This window comes from Clavelina lepadiformis, chromosome 5 (genome assembly GCF_947623445.1).
Source record: "Clavelina lepadiformis chromosome 5, kaClaLepa1.1, whole genome shotgun sequence".
Taxonomy (NCBI): domain Eukaryota; kingdom Metazoa; phylum Chordata; class Ascidiacea; order Aplousobranchia; family Clavelinidae; genus Clavelina; species Clavelina lepadiformis.
The window spans coordinates 3,328,681-3,348,522 of record NC_135244.1 but is presented as its reverse complement, the minus strand read 5'-3'; the positions used below and the strand labels follow the sequence as shown (position 1 = coordinate 3,348,522).

Genomic DNA, 19,842 nt, shown 5'->3' with positions numbered 1-19,842 from the left:
AAGTGAGTGTGAATTATAGTATTAATGAAAATTCCGGCCCGCCAAAGAGTTGTACACTCGACATTTGGCCCGTGACTAGCAAAAGGTTGCCGACCCCTGGCTTACAATGATAGGCACTAAAATCTTTGCTTCCAAATATACCAAACATTCTGATTTATTAAAATACACTTCTTTTTGTGTAGCTGGGTTTAAAATTGGTGTCATCAAAAAATATCCCAACAAAATTCCATCAAGAAGATTGTTGTCAAAATTCTGCAATTGTGTCTAGATCAGAGGTGACGAACCTGCGGCCCGCCAAACAATTTTGTGCGCCCCACCAAACGCCCATACATGCAAGGCATATATATCCAGATATAAATCTGCCGGTTAACCGGTTAAAAGAGTATCGTTGCTTATGCGTTTTACACTTTTTAATAAGTTTGAACATTCTTTGTTACGTAGAGTCTGACTCCCGCTGAGCGCAATTAAACCTTTTTTCACACTTCTATTGTCTTATACTTTCAACTACGGTACTCGTAAAATGCACGAGTGAAATTTACTATCACGTCACAAAGAAAGCATAATGAATGATTCTTTTAATAGAAGACTGCATTCTCATGGCAAGGGTAAAGTCTGTGAAGTGTCAGTTGAAAAGCTTTGACTACAAGTCTACAACCTAGTTTGAAGTTAATTGATTGAATTGAGTTGTTAATTAATTGAGTTAGGCTAATTGAAGTTAAGTACGTTAGGCTTAGCGGCAGTACGTTAGGCTTAGCCTATTTCTGTTTCTGTATTAAGTTGTCAGGTCGGCGTGGTGCAAATTTGCATTCACTAATTTATTTTTTTTTTAAACATTTTAAAGCCAATTTTTTACTAATTTACAGATTAAACATGATATTCATTATTCTGCAAAATTTTAACCTAATTTAACAATTTAATACAAATTTCAATGTCTTCAGCAAAAACAAGAAAGATTGCAGATGAGAAAAGGGTATTTCAGGAGGAATGGACTGATATGTTTTTCTTTATCAAGAAAAAAGAAAAACCATTTTGTTTGAAGTGCAAAAGGGAATTAGCAGTCAAATTTAAAACGTCACTACGAGACCAACCACTCTGAGTTAAAAAACTTGGATGGGGAACTCAGAAAAATGAAGATAAAAGAACTCAAGAAAGATTTGCATGCTCAGCAAAGTGTCATGACTTCCTTTTGCAGCACAAATGATGTTGATCGCTAACAAGTTCAAGCCGTATGACGATGGGACATGGGCCAAGGAAATACTTGTAAAAGCAGCTGAAAAGTTGGCTCCTAAGTCGGTTCATTTGTTCCAGAAGTTGAGTTTATCCCGGCCCACTGTTTGTGAACGCATACAAGAAATGGGACAAGATATTGAAGATAATCTCAAAAAAAGAGCTGGGAAATTCGTTAACTTCTCCTTGTGTCTCGACGAAACAACAGACATCAAGAACATTGCGCAGCTGGCAATCTTTTTTCGAGGGATAACATCAGATTTCCATATTGAAGAGAACTTATTATCTCTCGAGTCGATACACGGAACTACTCGTGGAGAGGATCTGCTACAGAAGCTTCTCCAAGCTTTAGGCAAGTTCAACCTGCCATTAGATAAGCTGTGTGGTGTTGCTACTGATGGCGCACCAGCAATGGTTGGGAAACATAAAGGGTTGGTATCATTGTTGAAGAAGGAAATGGGTGCAAAAGGAATTAGACATGATGGATTGGTATTTTGCCATATCCTTTGTGCAAAATCGGTGAAGTTTGATCATGTGATATCGGTAGTTACAGACTGTATTAACTTCATTAAAAAAAGGGATCTAAACAACCGCATATTCAAGCAAGTTCTCAAAGATTTTGATGCTGACTATGATGATCTACTTTATTACTGTGCTGTTCGTTGGACAAGTTGTGGTAATATGCTCAGACGCTTTAATTCTCTTCTACCAGAAATTATTGAATTTAGAAATTTGAAGAAGTGTCCTCTCACTGAGATAGAAGATGAAAACTGGTTGTGCGATTTAGGATTTATGGTAGATTTCACGAAATATTTAAACGAATTAAATGTACAACTCCAAGGGCCAAATCAACTGTTGCACACGATGTTTTCCAAGATCAAATCTTTCATGTCACTGCTGAGCCTTTGGGAAAATCAGTTGAAAGATAACAAACACAATCCAACTTCATGTACTCAGTATGCTTTGGAATGTTCAAGTCTTTTGGAGAGCTTTAAAGCTAGATTTCAGGATATCAAAAGCAAACAACTGGAGCTTGATATCTTCTCCATCCCCTTTAATGTTACACCTGGTGCACCCTCTGAGCTCCAACTTGAACTGATAAAACTACAGAGTGATGACGCGCTAAAAGCGATGTACCTGAACAAGCCGCTGCTTGAATTTTATCGAGTATATTTTACAAAGGAAGAGTTTCCAAACTTGAGAGCTTTCGCTCTCAAATGGTTATCTGTTTTCGGCAGCACGTACCTATGCGAACAGTTCTTTTCTAAACTGAACATTACAAAAAGTCGTTACAGGTCGAGGTTAACAGACGAAAATCTTAGTATGCAGTTGAGAGTTGCTACATCGTCGGTTCGACCTAATATTGAACGCTTAGTCAAGAGAAAAAATTTCCAAAAATCTCACTAAGCAAGAAACTTTATTAAATCTTTCTTTTTATTTTTTGTTATTTTATGTTTCAATACTACATAAAATAGCTTCAACTGTATGATTCGCATGGGATTTTTATTACTTTTGTTTGTTGTTCCTTATTGTTGATAAACTATTTCTAATCGTTTATAAAAAAACTACATAGTCATATGACTTAAAAGTTGTGCGGCCCGCTTACTCAGCTGTAACTAATGAAGTGGCCCGCGACAGCGAACGGGTTCGTCACCACTGGTCTAGATCCAGGCCATCTACAGACTATATTAGTAAAGCACAAATTTGCATCTGTGACTGCTTCAACATTGATGGAGATAAACCTTTGCGGTTGCGATAGAGTTCCCTACTTGGCCTTTTAACACGTTCACGGCGATGCGACCCATCAGTGGGTCATGCGTAAAATTTAGCTACTGCGTTGTGACCCACCGGTGGGTCGTAGGCCTACTAAAAAATTACTGTTTTTTTCGCGGCGATGCGAGTGCGACCTATATAAGTGGGTCATGCGTAAAATTTTGCTACTGCGTTGTTTCCCACCGGTGGTTCTTACGAAAAAAATTACTGTTACTATTTTTTTCCTGTTTCACAATCTTTGTTCAACAAAGACAAATGGTGAAATTGTTTGTAATTTCATTATATTGAAAAAGAACATTTGTCACTTAATTTTCAGTCCGAATGCTTCATTTTAAAGCAGGACAAGTACAAGTACGGTTTGCTCTCGCAGCCTTCACAGTAGGTTGACACTCTTTTTACCTTTTTCGATGCCAGTTCATTACACCCCAAACACCTTTTTCTGCAGCTTATTTTTGGACCTGGTGTGTTTCTCTCACCATTAGACTAATGATGTCATCTGATATAAATAGACTGAATACGTCTATTGGCCAAATTTTGCCTTCTTGTGAAGGTTCAGCCTGAATGCACAGAGTTTCTTGACCAGTGAATCCAAAATTCCTCTGCCCAACACTGATAGCAGTCCAACTATTTTGAAGGGTGGCTAAACCAGAAGTACCATTTACCATGCCTGTGGTGGTCGCAACATCTGCTGTCGACGTATCTTCCTCTTCATCCTCTTCTACACCTGTACTGCTGCTATCACTTGGTTCATACACCGAATCATCTGACACCTCTTCATCTGAAGATTCGTCAAAATTAGCAGCACTTCTACCATAAAACGAAGCAGGATTCATTTTGCAACAATTGAAACAGAAATTACTCACAATATATTGCCTACGGTCTATCACACAAGCAAATAGCTTTACTCTAGTGATCTAGTCTATAAGTTGCTTAAAACTATGCGACCCACCGGTGGGTCAAATCGCGCTGGCTACAATAAAGTTTGTGTTTAACGCGATTTGACCCACCCGTGCAGAAACGATCAAACTGTCTGAAAGAACTCCTTAAAGCAGGGGTTCCCAACCTTTTTATGTTCTCGTACCACTTAGCCACCACGGATTGTCAACACGTACCATTATTTTCAAAACAACTAATTTGATCCAATATTAAATTATTTGCAAGATGATGAATCTGGATGTAAAGTCAGCGAAAGTAGCAAAATTACCAACAAAACATCACAGAGTCCATTAAACCACACAGCACAGGACGCATCAGAATAACAAAGAAAAAGACACAACTAAACACAATACAACTAAATTTAATGAGATCTTTCACCAGTTGATCGATGCGTGGCATAACTTTGCTAATAGCACATCTGAAGTCATGTCCAGGGGCACTTAGTCGGTTTCGATTTTTTGATTTGATGTTCATAAGAATAGAAAATCCCTGCTCGCATTCCCAAGTAGAAGGAAAAATCAGTAGTTGTGGAACAGCGTGGGAAGCTAGCGTTGGGTATGAAGAAGCCATACTAAGCCAGAAGTTTATTGCAGAACATTCTTTGCGTTGTTTTTTTGCTGTCTGATCCTCCTGCATGTCTATCAGTTCCTCTTGTTCCCCTGTACCGACAGGTAGGTCGGCTGGGTCCACTGAGAAAGGATCTGTGATGTATGGGCAGCTTGTGGTATATGGAAAGTAATGCTGCAATTCAGCAGTTAGCAGCGAGAGGTGCTGGGTAATTTCTCTGGAAAAGTCATCACTGATTTCCATTTCAAGGGCTGACAGAAATTTAAACATACCATACATAGCGCTTGTTTTCCACATTTTTCCTCCATAATTCCAGCTTTCAGATAAAAGCTCCCAGTTTTGAAACAAAGTCTACGACAGTGCAGTTTTGCCCTTGAAATGACAGATTTAAATGATTGAAAGCTTCAAATACCGGTATATCTGACAAATAAGCCAATCTTGCAATGAATTCCTCGTCCTCCAGATCGTTTTGAAATTCATGGTCTTTCTGTTGGAAAAATAAAAGTAATTCATTCCTCATTTCAAAAAGACGCTTAGTTGTATTTCCTCGAGAGAGCCAGCGCACTTCTGTGTGATAGAGGAGACAAGTGTGGTCTGAGCCGAGATCTTCACAAAGAACCTTAAACAATCGAGTATTTAAAGCTGATGTGTTAACAAAATTTACGATTTTGACAACCCTGTTCAAGCACATTAACAACTTTGCAGGAAGAACCTTACCTGTGTATGAAACAGTGAACACTTATGACGCGAGGTGACACAGCTTTGACATGGGCTTGAAATCCAGACTTTCTACCGAGCATAGAGGGAGCCCATCTGTCGTACATCCGACAAGATTTCCCCAATCCAGTTCATTTTCCTTGAAAAAGTTATCCAAAGAGTTGAAAATATCTTTTCCTTTTGATGTAATGGACACCTCATGATTCAACAATAATTCCGTTTTTACAGCATCGTTCTGTGTAAAGCGGACGTAGACAAGCAGTTGGCAGCAGTTTGTGACATCTGTGGATTCATCAAGTTGTAAGGCAAATCCAAACTTCGAATCTCTTACTTCTGCAATCACTTGTACAGCGATATCAACTGATATTTCCTCGATGCGTCGTTTCACAGTATTGTTAGAAAGCGATACACTATCCAACTTTGCCACTGCATCTTCTCCAATCAAATTTCTGACTAATATCTTTGCTGCTGGCAAAACAAGTGACTCCGCAATGACATGAGCTTTTTTGTTTTGGGCCACCAGAAGAGATACTTCATAGGATGCCTTCACAATTCCGGCATTATTTCGGTAAAACTGGCCTGTGTGATCCATGCGCTGTCGCTTCACGCTCTCCCCAAGTCGCTCAAAATAACTCTTATCTCGATTCATCTTATCTGCATGATTGGACTCAAGATGCCGCTTAAGCAAACTTGGTTTCAAAGCTGCATTTGAAAGGGTTTTCATACAGATCACGCACTGAGGTAAGCAATCTCCACGATGTTGAATAGCAATGAAGCCATACTTAATATAATCTGCTCTATACGTTCGCTTCGACATTTTCAAATATTTAGACAAAAATGTAATGTTCAGGATTCAGCCACTACACGTGGGAAAACCAAGATCAGAATAAACGCAATCCTGCAATTGCACAGACCACATTGCACACGTAATAGTTTCGTCACAGACACCATTCACATTGCACACATAATAGTTTCGTCACAGACACCATTAAGTTCGCACAGCAGCATCGTATTAATGACAATGACAGCAGGGAGCAAGATCGATAAAAGTAGCTTACTGAGTGCAGAGAATTTAGTACGAAAAGAAATAAAAGTGTTGTTCGCATATTTTAGCAACTCAAAATTAAATTGTTATACTACTATATCGCATGCAACGGAGAGCTGCTAGCGTACCACCTGAAAGCTCCCGCGTATCACTAGTGGTACGCGTACCACCGGTTGGGAACCCCTGGTTTAAGGTGTTAAATATGCTATTTTTTTCTATATGTACACGGTCTATACTCTATAAGTCTATAGTCTAGCTATATCTCTTATTCGACTACAGGTTAGTTGCTTAAAACTGAGTTGCAAAGAGCAATACTGTAGTAGTACTGGCAGGTGTTTTTGTGCAACAGGAATTATTAATTAATCGTGTCTTTGCACCCGTTGTTCAATTTAGTGAGCTGTAAGTTTTGACCATCTCATTAACATTGCAGCTGTTGTTCATTGGCAATGCGTTCAACCAATAACTTACCTCAGCTACACTCGATAACATATTTTTATTAAAACATTTCTTTATAGTAGCCTACCAGTACACGAGTATATGTACAAAAGATTTCCATCAGACTCGGACTGAAGGAAAGAATGGCTTGTGGCAATGCGTAGAGATTGTTGAATTCCCTGCAAACACTCAAAAATTTGCTGGGACTATTTTCTTCAGATATATTTTGATAGAACAGGGCAACGAAACAGGCTGGGGCTGTACCAAATCGTTTTAAGAAATTTCCACAACATCTTAAAAAAGTAAGTTTTTAAATTCCAGTAAGCAAATACCAACCTATCTATCCTTAAGATTCTGCAATCTTTAATATCACATGTTAGACAGACGACATGTTGAAGATCTCGGACACGACATGTTAGATGACAAAGACGGTGAAGTACACCAACTGCTAGGGTATCACAGACTTGGAAACAGCCTTCTGATAGGTCTTGAAGCCAACGAAAAATGCATCTTGTGAAATTATTTCGTACAAGATTTTTTTTCATTTACAGTGTTCAGGACAGACTACCAAAGCTATTCTCCAGCAGCAAAGGAGACACTTTGAGGGAATATAACTAACAAAACCAAAACAAACCTGAACACCTTCAGTTAGGCTAGAGATTATTTTGCAACATAAATATTACGCTTCAAAAATGTTTTGTATCCGCGACTCTTTGGTGTAAACTGATATTTCTCTGGCAAAAAAAAAAGTTGTATGCCTGCGTAATGTGAGAAATGCTGCAACTATTGCAGCCTACTACGGTTCTCTGATATAACATTCAAGACAGGAGCATTTAAAATAATTGAGTTAGGCTATTTTTAGCCGTACATAACCCGGAGATGTTTCGGCCATCGATTTTGTGTATTCGAAAGTGAGGTTGATTTCTCAATTGTTAATAGCTTAAAATATTTTCAAATTTTTGGTTCATTAGAAGTGGCCCAGCAACTGAATGTTTGCCAACACCTGTTAATAGCAGCAGGGGCTCTTACAAATTCCAACAAAAATTATGTTGTCACATTACCTCAAAGATGGCTAGTAGGAGTACATACATATATATATACAAATGTCAAACAAATTAACCTTGTTGCAGATATATACCCATATTTTTTTTAAATAACAGCATTGTGTAGTCTATAGGTCTAGCCCAGGGGTCGGCAACCTGTTGCACTTAAAGAGCCATTTTAACCGATATTCCACAAAATAAAATTCACTGGGAGCCGCAAAACTATTTTCACAATAAAACGAAAACGACACATAGCCTATGGATATCATATATCGACTAATTATGACGTCACAACCAGAATGATTGTGCTTTCATTTACTATAATGTGCTCAGTGAGATAAAGACGCGAGTGTTCTTCTGTTTGTTTCTACTGTAGCAATAAAATTAATAAGAGCCGCAGGTTGCCGACCCCTGGTCTAGCCTACTACTGTCCAGCTACTCATTTGAGCAGCAGTGTGTTTGAGGTACTTCAGTATCAGTGGAATTGCTTTTAACACTTCTCACCATTTTCAATATGTCAGTATGGTATTTAACATTCAGTTTCAGTTTGTCAGCAGGTATGTCAAGGGACTTCATTCCTTGTTGTGTATGTAACAATCCAACTAAGCTTTCTCGCTTCATATAGTCTTTCAACCGGGACAATGGCAAAGAGTAGTGACAACAAGCAAGCAACAACACTATGCAGATTTTTGTTATTTTAATTCTCCAACCACTGATGTTTAAGAAAGACGATTGCGCCAAAATTCTCATCATTAACATCATTCTTAAATGGCCTGCTTCCTCTATTCCAGGTCAACTAAATCCAGGGGTGCATACAAATTCTACTCTAATAAAATCACAAAGAATTTCTTTTAATAGCTTTGTAACTGCCCCTTCCATCTGGAACAAGGTGTTGAAATTGATTTATTCTTTTTCATTGAAAAGTTAAAAATTCCAGCACAGCTTGTGGAATTTATTGCTCAATGCATCAAGGATAGTTTTTACAGTATTTGAGGGATCATTTTTGTTTGCAATATAATCCGTAAAATGAAAATGAAGAGCTGGCCATTGTTCCAAAACCCTGTTGACAGCCATCGTGTCTGTGACAGACTAAGAAGCTTATGTATGGGAATGCTCAATGAAAAAACCAAACGAAATTGTTAGCCTAAGGGCGACTACATAACACTTGCAGAAACTCCTACTCAACACTTATTGTTTTAATTAAACAGGTTACATGACAAATTATTACCCTTTACGAGTGTGTTTTTCTCTTCACTTTCAGTGCGTAAACACACACACGTCAGTCGCGCATGTATTGCAACATGCTTTCAGCAACTAGCCGTACACTTCTCATGCATTGTTTGATTCAATTGTTTGATCATAAAATACAAATACGGTAGCGGCTACCGTAGGCCTTTGGGATGAAGATTGCGTAGCTTTAAACGTAACTGAGTGTGAAATGCAAAACTTGTGTTTAATATGAATATGCGTTTATTTACACACCGGGTAAATTTTCCTACTTTGTAATGAGAGTGTGCGGCCCGCCGGCTGCAACATTTTTTCTAATGCTGCCCGCAGTACAAAAAGTTTGCCCACCCCTGCTATACACCAACTACAGCTGTCGAGTTGCGATGCAATGTGAAAATGGGACAAATTTCCAGATGTTTAAGTTAACATCCCAGCACCACTGTCTTAAAGGATCGTGAAAACCCCTGATACCGATTTCTACTTTTTTTGTACAAGTTCCGATTCATGACCAAAGCTTTCCCGTGAAATGAATTCTCATCCAGACAGGCCGACTCGATTGTTTCGTCACTTTGAATCACAATCCAACAACCAAGCTTAACATATCGGCATTCGGCACTGGTAAATAGAAATCTTGTTTGAACGATGTACAGGTTGTATTCTTTTACGTGTACATTCGTCACTATTTTCAAGTACTTTAGTTTCTCCGGAATCAAACATGTAAATTCGAACTCAACGAGTATAGGCGTCCGTACAAAAGCACCATGCATAAAAACTACTTACTCTTAATCAACGTGGTATGGGCTCAGGCCTTCTCTGCCCGAAATGAAAACGACTAGAATATACCAAGGCTTGCGACACTGCTTCAGATTTGGTTTTGGTCGTTATACGTTCTTAACCTTTGCCGGCTATATCGATTGCCTACGATAAACAATCCTAATTAGTTCGTGCAGCGCGGACTAATGATGTAATGTGTGGGACAAAAGAAAAACTTGGTTAGCCTACATGTTTAAAGAAGACACTGTGAAGCTTTAAGAGAAGTGTTATTTGTTAAAGCACTTGCGTAGTTGATGAAGCAAATTTTCATCCAGGTTTTTCAACTTGCATGTCATTAACAGCTTCCATTTTAGAATATAATAATTTATTTTCATCATCATATCTTCTGAAACGGTATTCTCCAATTTAAAAGTCAGTATTACATTCTGTGACAAATGTGAGAAACGGATCCGAAGTTTACTAACCTTCACGATAGGGTAGACCGGGGCTAGTTTTTTCAATAAACATGATTTAGCGAAAAATAGCAACGTTTTAAGATTTGTTTGGGGCTCAAAATAAACTTTGGTCATTGCTGTGTAGCTGGCAAAGCAAAATAATACGAATGCATTGTGGACTAATATTTTGTGGATAACATGATATAGTAAGCCATGGTAATATTTGACATTTATTTTTACAAAACCATAAAGGGATTTGACGAGTCAGTGAGTGACAAGAAGTCAACTGAGCTATAAATTATACAGTGCTGCACATATAAGTTTTTATCAAGTTGAAATTAATCTTAATTATTATTAGTGATTAAAATTTGTTAAATGAAACTATGTACAGTCTTCTGGTAATGAGTTGTAAGCTTTCTTCTAAAATATAGTGTCTTTTAAATTTGGTCCTGATTTTCCAGATGATGTCGTTTATTGTACTAGCTTTGTCTGTGGAGTAGGAGTTCTTTTCATCTAGGGTTTCTTTATGTATTTTTAAGATGGATTTAATAATGTTGAGATATTGTAGGATTTTATCTTTCTTTTCTACTTCCCCTTAGAGTTTAGACTTTAGAAGAATGCAATTGGAAACCCGATTGAATATGTGTAAGAATTTCTTGGTTAATTGGCTATTCGAGTAGGTTCCACGACATATGGCCGCGGGAAAGTGGCCGCGAACAAACTCACCGGGGTCAACTGAACGTGACGTAAATTGACCGCAGACAAACTGACTGTGACATAAACTGGCCGGCGATCAAATTAACCGTCGATAAATTGGCCGGCGATCAAATTAACCGACGACAAATTGGCCGTCAAAAGGTCAAAATTCTAATTCACTATCTAGTCACTTCTGTTTATTTCAATAAACGTTTCAATGTGTATTGAAATAAAAAACAATTTTGTTAAAAACAAAGGAAATAGTTACAAACAAATATTTACTTTACATATCATATACTACCGAGTTTAAAATTTTGACCTTTTGACGGCCAATTTGTCGCCGGTTAATTTGATCGCCGGCCAATTTATCGACGGTTAATTTGATCGCCGGCCAGTTTATGTCACAGTCAGTTTGTCTGCGGTCAATTTACGTCACGTTCAGTTGACCCCGGTGAGTTTGTTCGCGGCCACTTTCCCGCGGCCATATGTCGTGCTCCCATTCGAGTAGTAGATGGTTGATGTCCGTCTTCTGGAGTTTTACAAAACTTGCAGCCTGATTTCTTGTTTGGTACACTCTAAAAAATAACTGACTCAAAGATCCTCCTTCTTTAAAAGAGTGAACAACATCTGACTCTTTTCAAAATAACAAAACTTCACTTGCACAATAAGTGACGTTCACTCTATATAAAAGGTGAAATTGCAGCCAGCTTCCAAATTTTACGCAGTGGAATTTATTACTCACATGACTTCAGCGAAAATTAAATTCACTTCACTTAAAATGCACTTTGAAAACTCAATCTACAGTATCACCGGCGACAACTGGTAATGGTCAACTGACCGGCGACAAATGGGCCGTCAAAAGGTCAAAATTCTAATTCACTATCTAGTCGCGTATCAGCTTTAATCCCAGCCAATTTAGTATGTGTATTGCAGTCAAGGTTGCCCCTTGTAGGCCCCGTCACATACCGGCTTTGGCATTTGTTCCAATACAGCATCTGATTGAGGCTTTTGAAACATTAGAGGAAGTTGTGCCTGATGAAATGCTTCCGCTTCTCGACTACTTTCAGCGTACTTACATCGGGCGTCGCTTTCGGACTCAGCTCCGACGAGACCCGCCATATTCACATGACTTCTGGAACGTCCATGTTCGGGTGTTAAATGGCGACGCCAGAACCAACAACAAAGTTGAAGGTCACCACAATCTAATAAACAAGATGTTATCAATGCAACACCCAACCATTTGGAAATTTATAGAAGCTTTGAGGAAATTGCAGAACATAAACAAAAACAAGATTGAGGCGCTCTGTGCCCAAGGGCCTCCTGCCAAAAGTAGAAAATACAAGGATCTGGATGCGCGACTTCAAACCATCGTTGAAGATTTTGCAAACCGTGACATATTAGATTTTCTCAGAGGCATCGCCCACAACCTACAATTTGCGCAATAAACTTCCTTATTTGTCAAATAACAGTTTTTGTAAATTTTAGTGCCCTTATTATGTAGTGTCATATGTGTTTTGCAGTGAACTTCTTTTAATCTTGTTACTCGTATTTCCGGAAATATTTCTGTTTATTTCAATAAATGTTTCAATGTGTATTGAAATAAAAAAAAATTTTGTTAAAAACAAAGGAAATAGTTACAAACAAATATTTACTTTACATATCATATACTACCATCAACTTAAACACAATAATTCAGCACTTGCACGGTCAATTTACCTCCCGGTCAATTTTCATTCCGGTCAGTCTGTTCCCGGTTAGTTTGTTCGCGGTCAATTTACGTCACGTTCAGTTGTCCCCGGTGAGTTTGTTCGCGGTCAAATGTCATGGAACCAGTATTAGTGCAGAAGAACATGAGCACAATAAAATTATCAAGGTGGTATAGCTTCATGAATTAATCAATTCATATTTAATTGACCATATGGAATATAATGTAACTACAAACACCAGATGTAAGCAATTTGCAACAACAGCACATGACGTATAGAAAGCAGGAAACTTACGAAGCCAGGTGATCCGTCCCTGTTGCATTTCAATTGAAGAAATGTTTGGACAATCAATGCTCTCTGCCATCTTTATTTTCATATTAAGGATAGTTATAAAGATCACCATAGAAGGTAAACAAATGTGCTACATTAAATTTATTTCACAAAAACATTTTGCTTGAAAAAGTTAATTTAGGAGTAGAAGTCGTGATGGTTTTGTTGAATGGTGAACGGATTGACCTGTCCAGGTGGGTGAAACAACCTTAAACGATTCTCGGTATGGTCAAAGGTGTGCGGGCTGCATCGTGTCGACAAAGACCTGACAGCAGATAAGTAAGCGCGGGTTCACGTGAACATTATTCGTGGGAAAACGAGAAGCATTGATAATGTTGTCGTAAACTGAGCCAGTTCCACATTTGGTCACGTGGTGTAAAAAACTTGAGCTGGGAGACGTAAGTTGGAGCACTATCTTAGACACGGCGCCGAGCATCGGAAAGTCGGAGTCTGATCTTAGACGTTTTTCTATAGTCAGCGTGAATTTTGGGTCGTTAATTTTTCCAATGGGAAATGGCCATCTTGGTATAATCAGTTCCGTCTGAGGGCGTGTACGTCAATCCGAGAGAGAAAATCGGCGGCCATGTTTTCCGAGCCAGTTAAATGGCGTGTATCGGTAGCGAATTCTGAAATGCAAGAGAAATGACGCTTTGGTTGTGCAAGTCTTCATTGCGTCGACAATTGCCTTGTGGTCAACCAATAACGAAAACTCACGTCCTTCGACGAAATAGATAAAAAGTTTCATAGCGAGATTTGTGGAACGGTTAGGAAGAAATGCCAAAGGTTTTCCAGCAACCTTCAATTTTTTGCTGCAGGATAGCAGAGGCGTCGTACACCGGATGTGCTAAAGCAACTACTTTTTAACTGTTCTGTGATTTCGTTGAATGCCTCTGTCGTGGCCTTAGAGCAAGCGATTGATCTGATGCTAGCGTTGTCTTAAAAAATGTCCATAGCATGTGACCATTCCAAGGAAGCGCCTTAACTGGCGTACGACAGTCGGTTTTTGAAAATAAATAATCGCCTGAACTTTTGACTCTAGCTGGATAATCCCTTCTGCACTCACTGTGGGACCCAGAAACGAGTTTGCACATATTCTTCTTGAATACGAGAAAACACTAAAACGTCATCAAGACATACGAAACAAAAATTTAGATCTCTCGTAATGGAATCCATAAAACGTTCAAAGCTTTTAGGCAGAACATTTCAGACTCATTGGCATTTTTCTATGCTGGTATAAACCAAAAGGACAAAGGAAAGTTGTCTTTACTTATCGGGATTTGAAAGAATGCTTTTTTTTAACAAGTTACTTGTGAAATCTCGCAGACGGTCAAATTTGGTGACAAGGTTGGGACAAGGTTGAGATTACGAAAATAGCCTACAATTCTCACACCACCGTATGATTAATCATTTTAACAAGTTTTTTTAGCTGCGCAAAGTTTCTCGGAAGGTTAACACCTCTTGGTCTTGTTTCGATTTTATGCTGAGCGTTTTGCTTAATTGCTCGTGAACGCAAAAACGCATCAAATACTTCCGGCTAGATGCTGCGAAGTCTAAGCGCTTGAGCTGAAAAGAATGAACTTTCTCTGTAGGTTCGATGATCGATGACAAAAAACATATTACTATAGGTTGAGTTGTGGTCAAGTTTAGTTGTACTGGTGCCGAGCATTTTGACAGCTATTGCAGTTGCACGGTGGATTGCTCGATGAACAAACTTGGAATGGTAAAAACACAACCAGTCTCGTGCTCGTCATCGAATATTTCCCCATTGAATATGCGACGAAAACGGTCACGTTGATAATTTTCCACAGACGCAGCTTGTGGTGCGTTGGACAAATGTGGCACTGAATGGAACATGGTTGAAACTGTCGATTTAATATGCTGTTCCAGTCTTTTAGATTCGAACAACTCATTCACAACACTTCGGCTTGTAATTGAATTTGAAGAGACTGGTATTGTGACAGCAATGATCTTGTCCATATTTCTTTCTGGATCAATTATTAATATTAATTGCGCTTGATAATCCAAGAACAATTACCCCAATACATTTTACACCGTATGCAAATCATCTTACATTCTGCCAAGCTAGTTATAATATGGACTCAAAAGCATTGCAAAAAGTTGTTACTACCTGTAAAACTCGTTTAAAGCCTGCACTGTAAAAAAAACCTTAAAATTACATTTAATTATATTTTACATAAAAAAAAATATGTATATGTTTGTGGGGAGCACGACATATGGCCGCGGGAAAGTGGCCGCGAACAAACTCACCGGGGTCAACTGAACGTGACGTAAATTGACCGCAGACAAACTGACTGTGACATAAACTGGCCGGCGATCAAATTAACCGTCGATAAATTGGCCGGCGATCAAATTAACCGGCGACAAATTGGCCGTCAAAAGGTCAAAATTTTAAACTCGGTAGTATATGATATGTAAAGTAAATATTTGTTTGTAACTATTTCCTTTGTTTTTAACAAAATTGTTTTTTATTTCAATACACATTGAAACGTTTATTGAAATAAACAGAAGTGACTAGATAGTGAATTAGAATTTTGACCTTTTGACGGCCAATTTGTCGTCGGTTAATTTGATCGCCGGCCAGTTTATGTCACAGTCAGTTTGTCTGCGGTCAATTTACGTCACGTTCAGTTGACCCCGGTGAGTTTGTTCGCGGCCACTTTCCCGCGGCCATATGTCGTGGAACCATGTTTGTGACAGATAATAATGTGTTTTTTTACTTACACATTTCAAAATTTGCAAAACGTTTTCTGTTTTTGGATTTTTTTTATGTATACCCATAAAACATAAATTTGTTTGCAATTTTATGGTAAACTTACGTAACAGTATACTAAGAGTAAAAATTAGAATTGTTAAAAGACTATTTCAATACAGGAAAGCAAATACAGATGTGGGCTCTATTTCTGTCATTAGGGTTGTAACAAGGCTTTAATGACAAACATTTCTACCAAAACCACAATCACTTTTTGCAAATCCCTGACGTTCCTTTAAAAGTTGCTTTAAGGTTAATTTGTATTTTAACTTATTTATTCTAATTTAATCCTGGAATGAAATATTTCAAAAAGATATGTAATCCATATTTTGTATGTAGCCCATAGACCTAAACGTATCATGAAATGCTTCCACAGGTTTATAGTCCTGGTTAAACTGTATAATATTGTATATCAACCATTTTTTGAATTAAATTAACATTGAAAGTTAATTTTTAGTTCAATTTTTTCAAATTATGATTTTTCCAATCCTTCAGAAAAAATTGTTTAGATTTCTATGTTCTTTCCCTGAAAATAACATAAGTGCTGCTGCACGTGGCAGGCTACTATGAGTTCTGCTTTGGGTTTAATGCAAACTGCATTGTATCTAATAACAGAACTAGGCTATATGAGGTTATATACTTGTACCCAACTTGGGAATATACGAAGTTGTAAAACCATTAGGAGAATTTTGTTGCTCTAAGCCTTGTAATTTGACTGACTATTTTCCACTGAATGCTTACAAGGTTAATAGATCAAGGTTTCTCATTTTAAAGCATGCGTTTATTTGAGCATTTCACATCTGCTTCAGCACTACCAATTAGTAAATTATACACAACAGGTGTATATTTAAGGAGGCGTTAAAACAACAAAAAATGCCATACAATATTTGTTTGTTTTATTATACAGTGAATTTACTACAAGACTAATTACTACAAAAATCCTGCATGGGGGCTCTCTGAAATTTTGCATGTCAATTTAGTATGCTTTGGACCCCCAGTTCATAAAATGCCATCAAAAAACTTGTTTAACATAGGCGGAAAATGTAGAATTTTCGGCCTAAAACACCTAATTTTTTCTACTTTTATGCCAATTTTTAGCTTAGTTCTGCACGCGACCTGGGACATTGAAGCACACCAACTGCTAGGCCGGACGTAAGAGTCCAACAAAATCATAGAAATCTTAATTTTAAGCATTTGCTGCCTCCTTAGTGGCTTTGATGTACATTGAAAGTTTAACATGCTATTTACTGTTTTATATAGGAAACAAAAGTCGGGAGCACGACATATGGCCGCGGGAAAGTGGCCGCGAACAAACTCACCGGGGTCAACTGAACGTGACGTAAATTGACCGCAGACAAACTGACTGTGACATAAACTGGCCGGCGATCAAATTAACCGTCGATAAATTGGCCGGCGATCAAATTAACCGGCGACAAATTGGCCGTCAAAAGGTCAAAATTTTAAACTCGGTAGTATATGATATGTAAAGTAAATATTTGTTTGTAACTATTTCCTTTGTTTTTAACAAAATTGTTTTTTATTTCAATACACATTGAAACGTTTATTGAAATAAACAGAAGTGACTAGATAGTGAATTAGAATTTTGACCTTTTGACGGCCAATTTGTCGTCGGTTAATTTGATCGCCGGCCAATTTATCGACGGTTAATTTGATCGCCGGCCAGTTTATGTCACAGTCAGTTTGTCTGCGGTCAATTTACGTCACGTTCAGTTGACCCCGGTGAGTTTGTTCGCGGCCACTTTCCCGCGGCCATATGTCGTGGAACCCAAAAGTCACTGTCATGAAGTTACTTTGAAAAGTTGATTACTATAGGCCTATAATGATTGATTGATGATAATATTTGTTTTCATTTTACGTTACGACTGTTTTCATGATTAGTGTATGAATATTTTAGGTTACATGAGATATGATTAGGTTTTTTAAATTGTTTTACTGTAATATGGAATCACCTGCGGAAGACCTTAGAGGCAGTGAAATTGACAGATTCATTAGTGAAGCATTTGCCAAATGTTGATTTTATACATAAAAGCAAATTACTGTCCACCGTTGCAAGTCTTGGTGTGGAAAGTTTAGCTGATCTTTCTTTTCTAAAAGAGGAAGATTTAAGCATACTTCAGCCAATCAAACGGCGCAAGCTATTGACCTACATACATAGTAACTTGAAACAGGCCAACACTTTACAAGTTCTTTCGTCGTCCGATCTTACATCAGTTTCTGAAGAAAGAGAGTGCTATTCTGATAAAGATTATAGTGATCTGCAGTTGCAGTTCCTTGGGATAAATTGTCAGCTAAGCTAGATAATAATAAAAGACCGTCTAAGTTAGAGAGAAATGACATGGTTAGGATAGTGAGTGATGAGGTTCTAGCTCAGTATTCACATCCAACACGAAGTGTTTGTTTACAAATAGCAGAGGACATGAGTTTTAACCCTTAAACTGTAATTACTGTTCTGTAACACAAACAGCGATTACGGGCCTCTCAGGCCCAATTGTAACATAATCTGAAAAAGTAAGTCAATCGTATCTCAATTCATTACATCGGCTGTATTCGTTTTGAGAAAATGATTTTAGGCCAAAGTTGCTTATAATGCACGGATGTAGCAACAGGAATGTAAATGAATGAATGTTTGACAAACACAACCCTAACCGGAGACGCTCCAAACATCTCGCTAACCCGGTTAGCAGCGGCGACACCTAACTATGCACACATATGACATATTTTGGTTGTTATTGAGTGCACCTAAAAAGAACTCATCTTATTGAGATCCACTATACAAATGCAATGTAACTTACATTGATTATAATTCTAAAGTTTACTCTAAACTACAACCGGGCCTCCGAGGCCCTAAATTGCAATTTGAGGTGTACTTTAGTTTTTAGCCTACATAATTATTTTTGGACTTATTAATCCTTACACTCCGGTTTTAAGTTTTGCAAACGACACTATTTTAGGCATTTCCGGAGCAACAGCTCTAAAAACCAAAAAAGATAAAAGTTAAAACAATTTTCTCTCTCACCGTGCCTCCCAGGCCCGTAATAACTGTTTAAGGGTTAAATTTCCAGTTTTACAAGTTTGTGACTTGCAAGGAAAACCTGTTGCAGACAAAGGGGCATTGGCACTTGGTTTACAAATTGAAAGACGGTGTGCAAACTGTAGTAGAAGCTCTGCCAGCGGTGTTGCTTCTGATATTGCACAGAGTTTACGAAAGCAAAAAAACTCTTATGGCTGCAAGCAATGGCAGCCCACAGCTGATCTTTCTATGGATATTGTAATGAAAAGCACAGAACGACTTAATTTGCTTATATCAGAACAAAAGCACTGATACAGATGAAATAGTTCAAAGTATGATGAATGCGCATCTACGGAAAGTAATCAATGAAAATAAGCTTGACATTTACAAATTGAAAGAAAAGTGGCCTATCCTATTTACAAAAGTTGGGATGATGATACATTACAAGAGGCTCACCCAAGTTTCTTTAGATCAGTTTCAAATTATTTTTCAAAATCAACTGCAGAGATTGTTCTAGTTTATGTAAGCGCAAACAGCTAAAAATGCAGATTTGCATAGAATTATTCTTGACGTCAATTTGGCGAAAGAAAAGGTCGATATATATAGGTACAGATGTAGATATAATAATTATGCTCTGTAAGTACTTCCGTGAAGATCCAAATAAACTTTTGTTAAAGTTGAGCACTACTGATGTCGATACAGATGTCTAATTTATAAAAATAATTTGAAAGTTATGTTATACCGATATATTGATTCATCATCAAGTAAGAAACATTTGATTGTGTAAGACGTATAGTAAAGTAAAAATATTTTTCTTTGAAAAAAGATGAATGGTAATTATTTGCGTGTTTTCAGTTGTAGTGCATTACTGTACTTTGCTATGCCTTTTGTTAGGGCCAGATGTTTTAACCTACAAAAAGTTGGACATTTTTGTGGAAAAGAAGTGTGCTTTTGAGAACGTCAATTCTGCCATTGAAGATGTTTAATATATGGTATCCTGAAGAAGTAAGCGCAACTCTGGAATTACTGCAAAGGTTAGTTCATGAGTACTATCTTGTCAGCATTAACGGCCGTTTGTTGTTTCTACTGTTTATTTAAAACAATAGAATGCATTTTTGCTTGTTGACATCA

At 37.8% G+C, this 19,842-nt stretch overlaps 1 protein-coding gene and 1 pseudogene across 1 annotated transcript; one reads left to right on the top strand and one right to left on the bottom strand.

The window, feature by feature from the left end:
• The first annotated feature begins 1,200 nt into the window (after positions 1–1,200).
• On the top strand, positions 1,201–2,634 carry LOC143458818 (general transcription factor II-I repeat domain-containing protein 2-like). Its single transcript, XM_076955691.1, has one exon. It carries the CDS (start codon positions 1,201–1,203, stop codon positions 2,632–2,634), a length of 1,434 nt encoding a protein of 477 aa, XP_076811806.1.
• Positions 2,635–3,446: 812 nt separating this feature from the next.
• On the bottom strand, positions 3,447–6,037 carry LOC143458817 (zinc finger BED domain-containing protein 5-like; annotated as a pseudogene).
• Between the last annotated feature and the right edge of the window lie 13,805 nt (positions 6,038–19,842).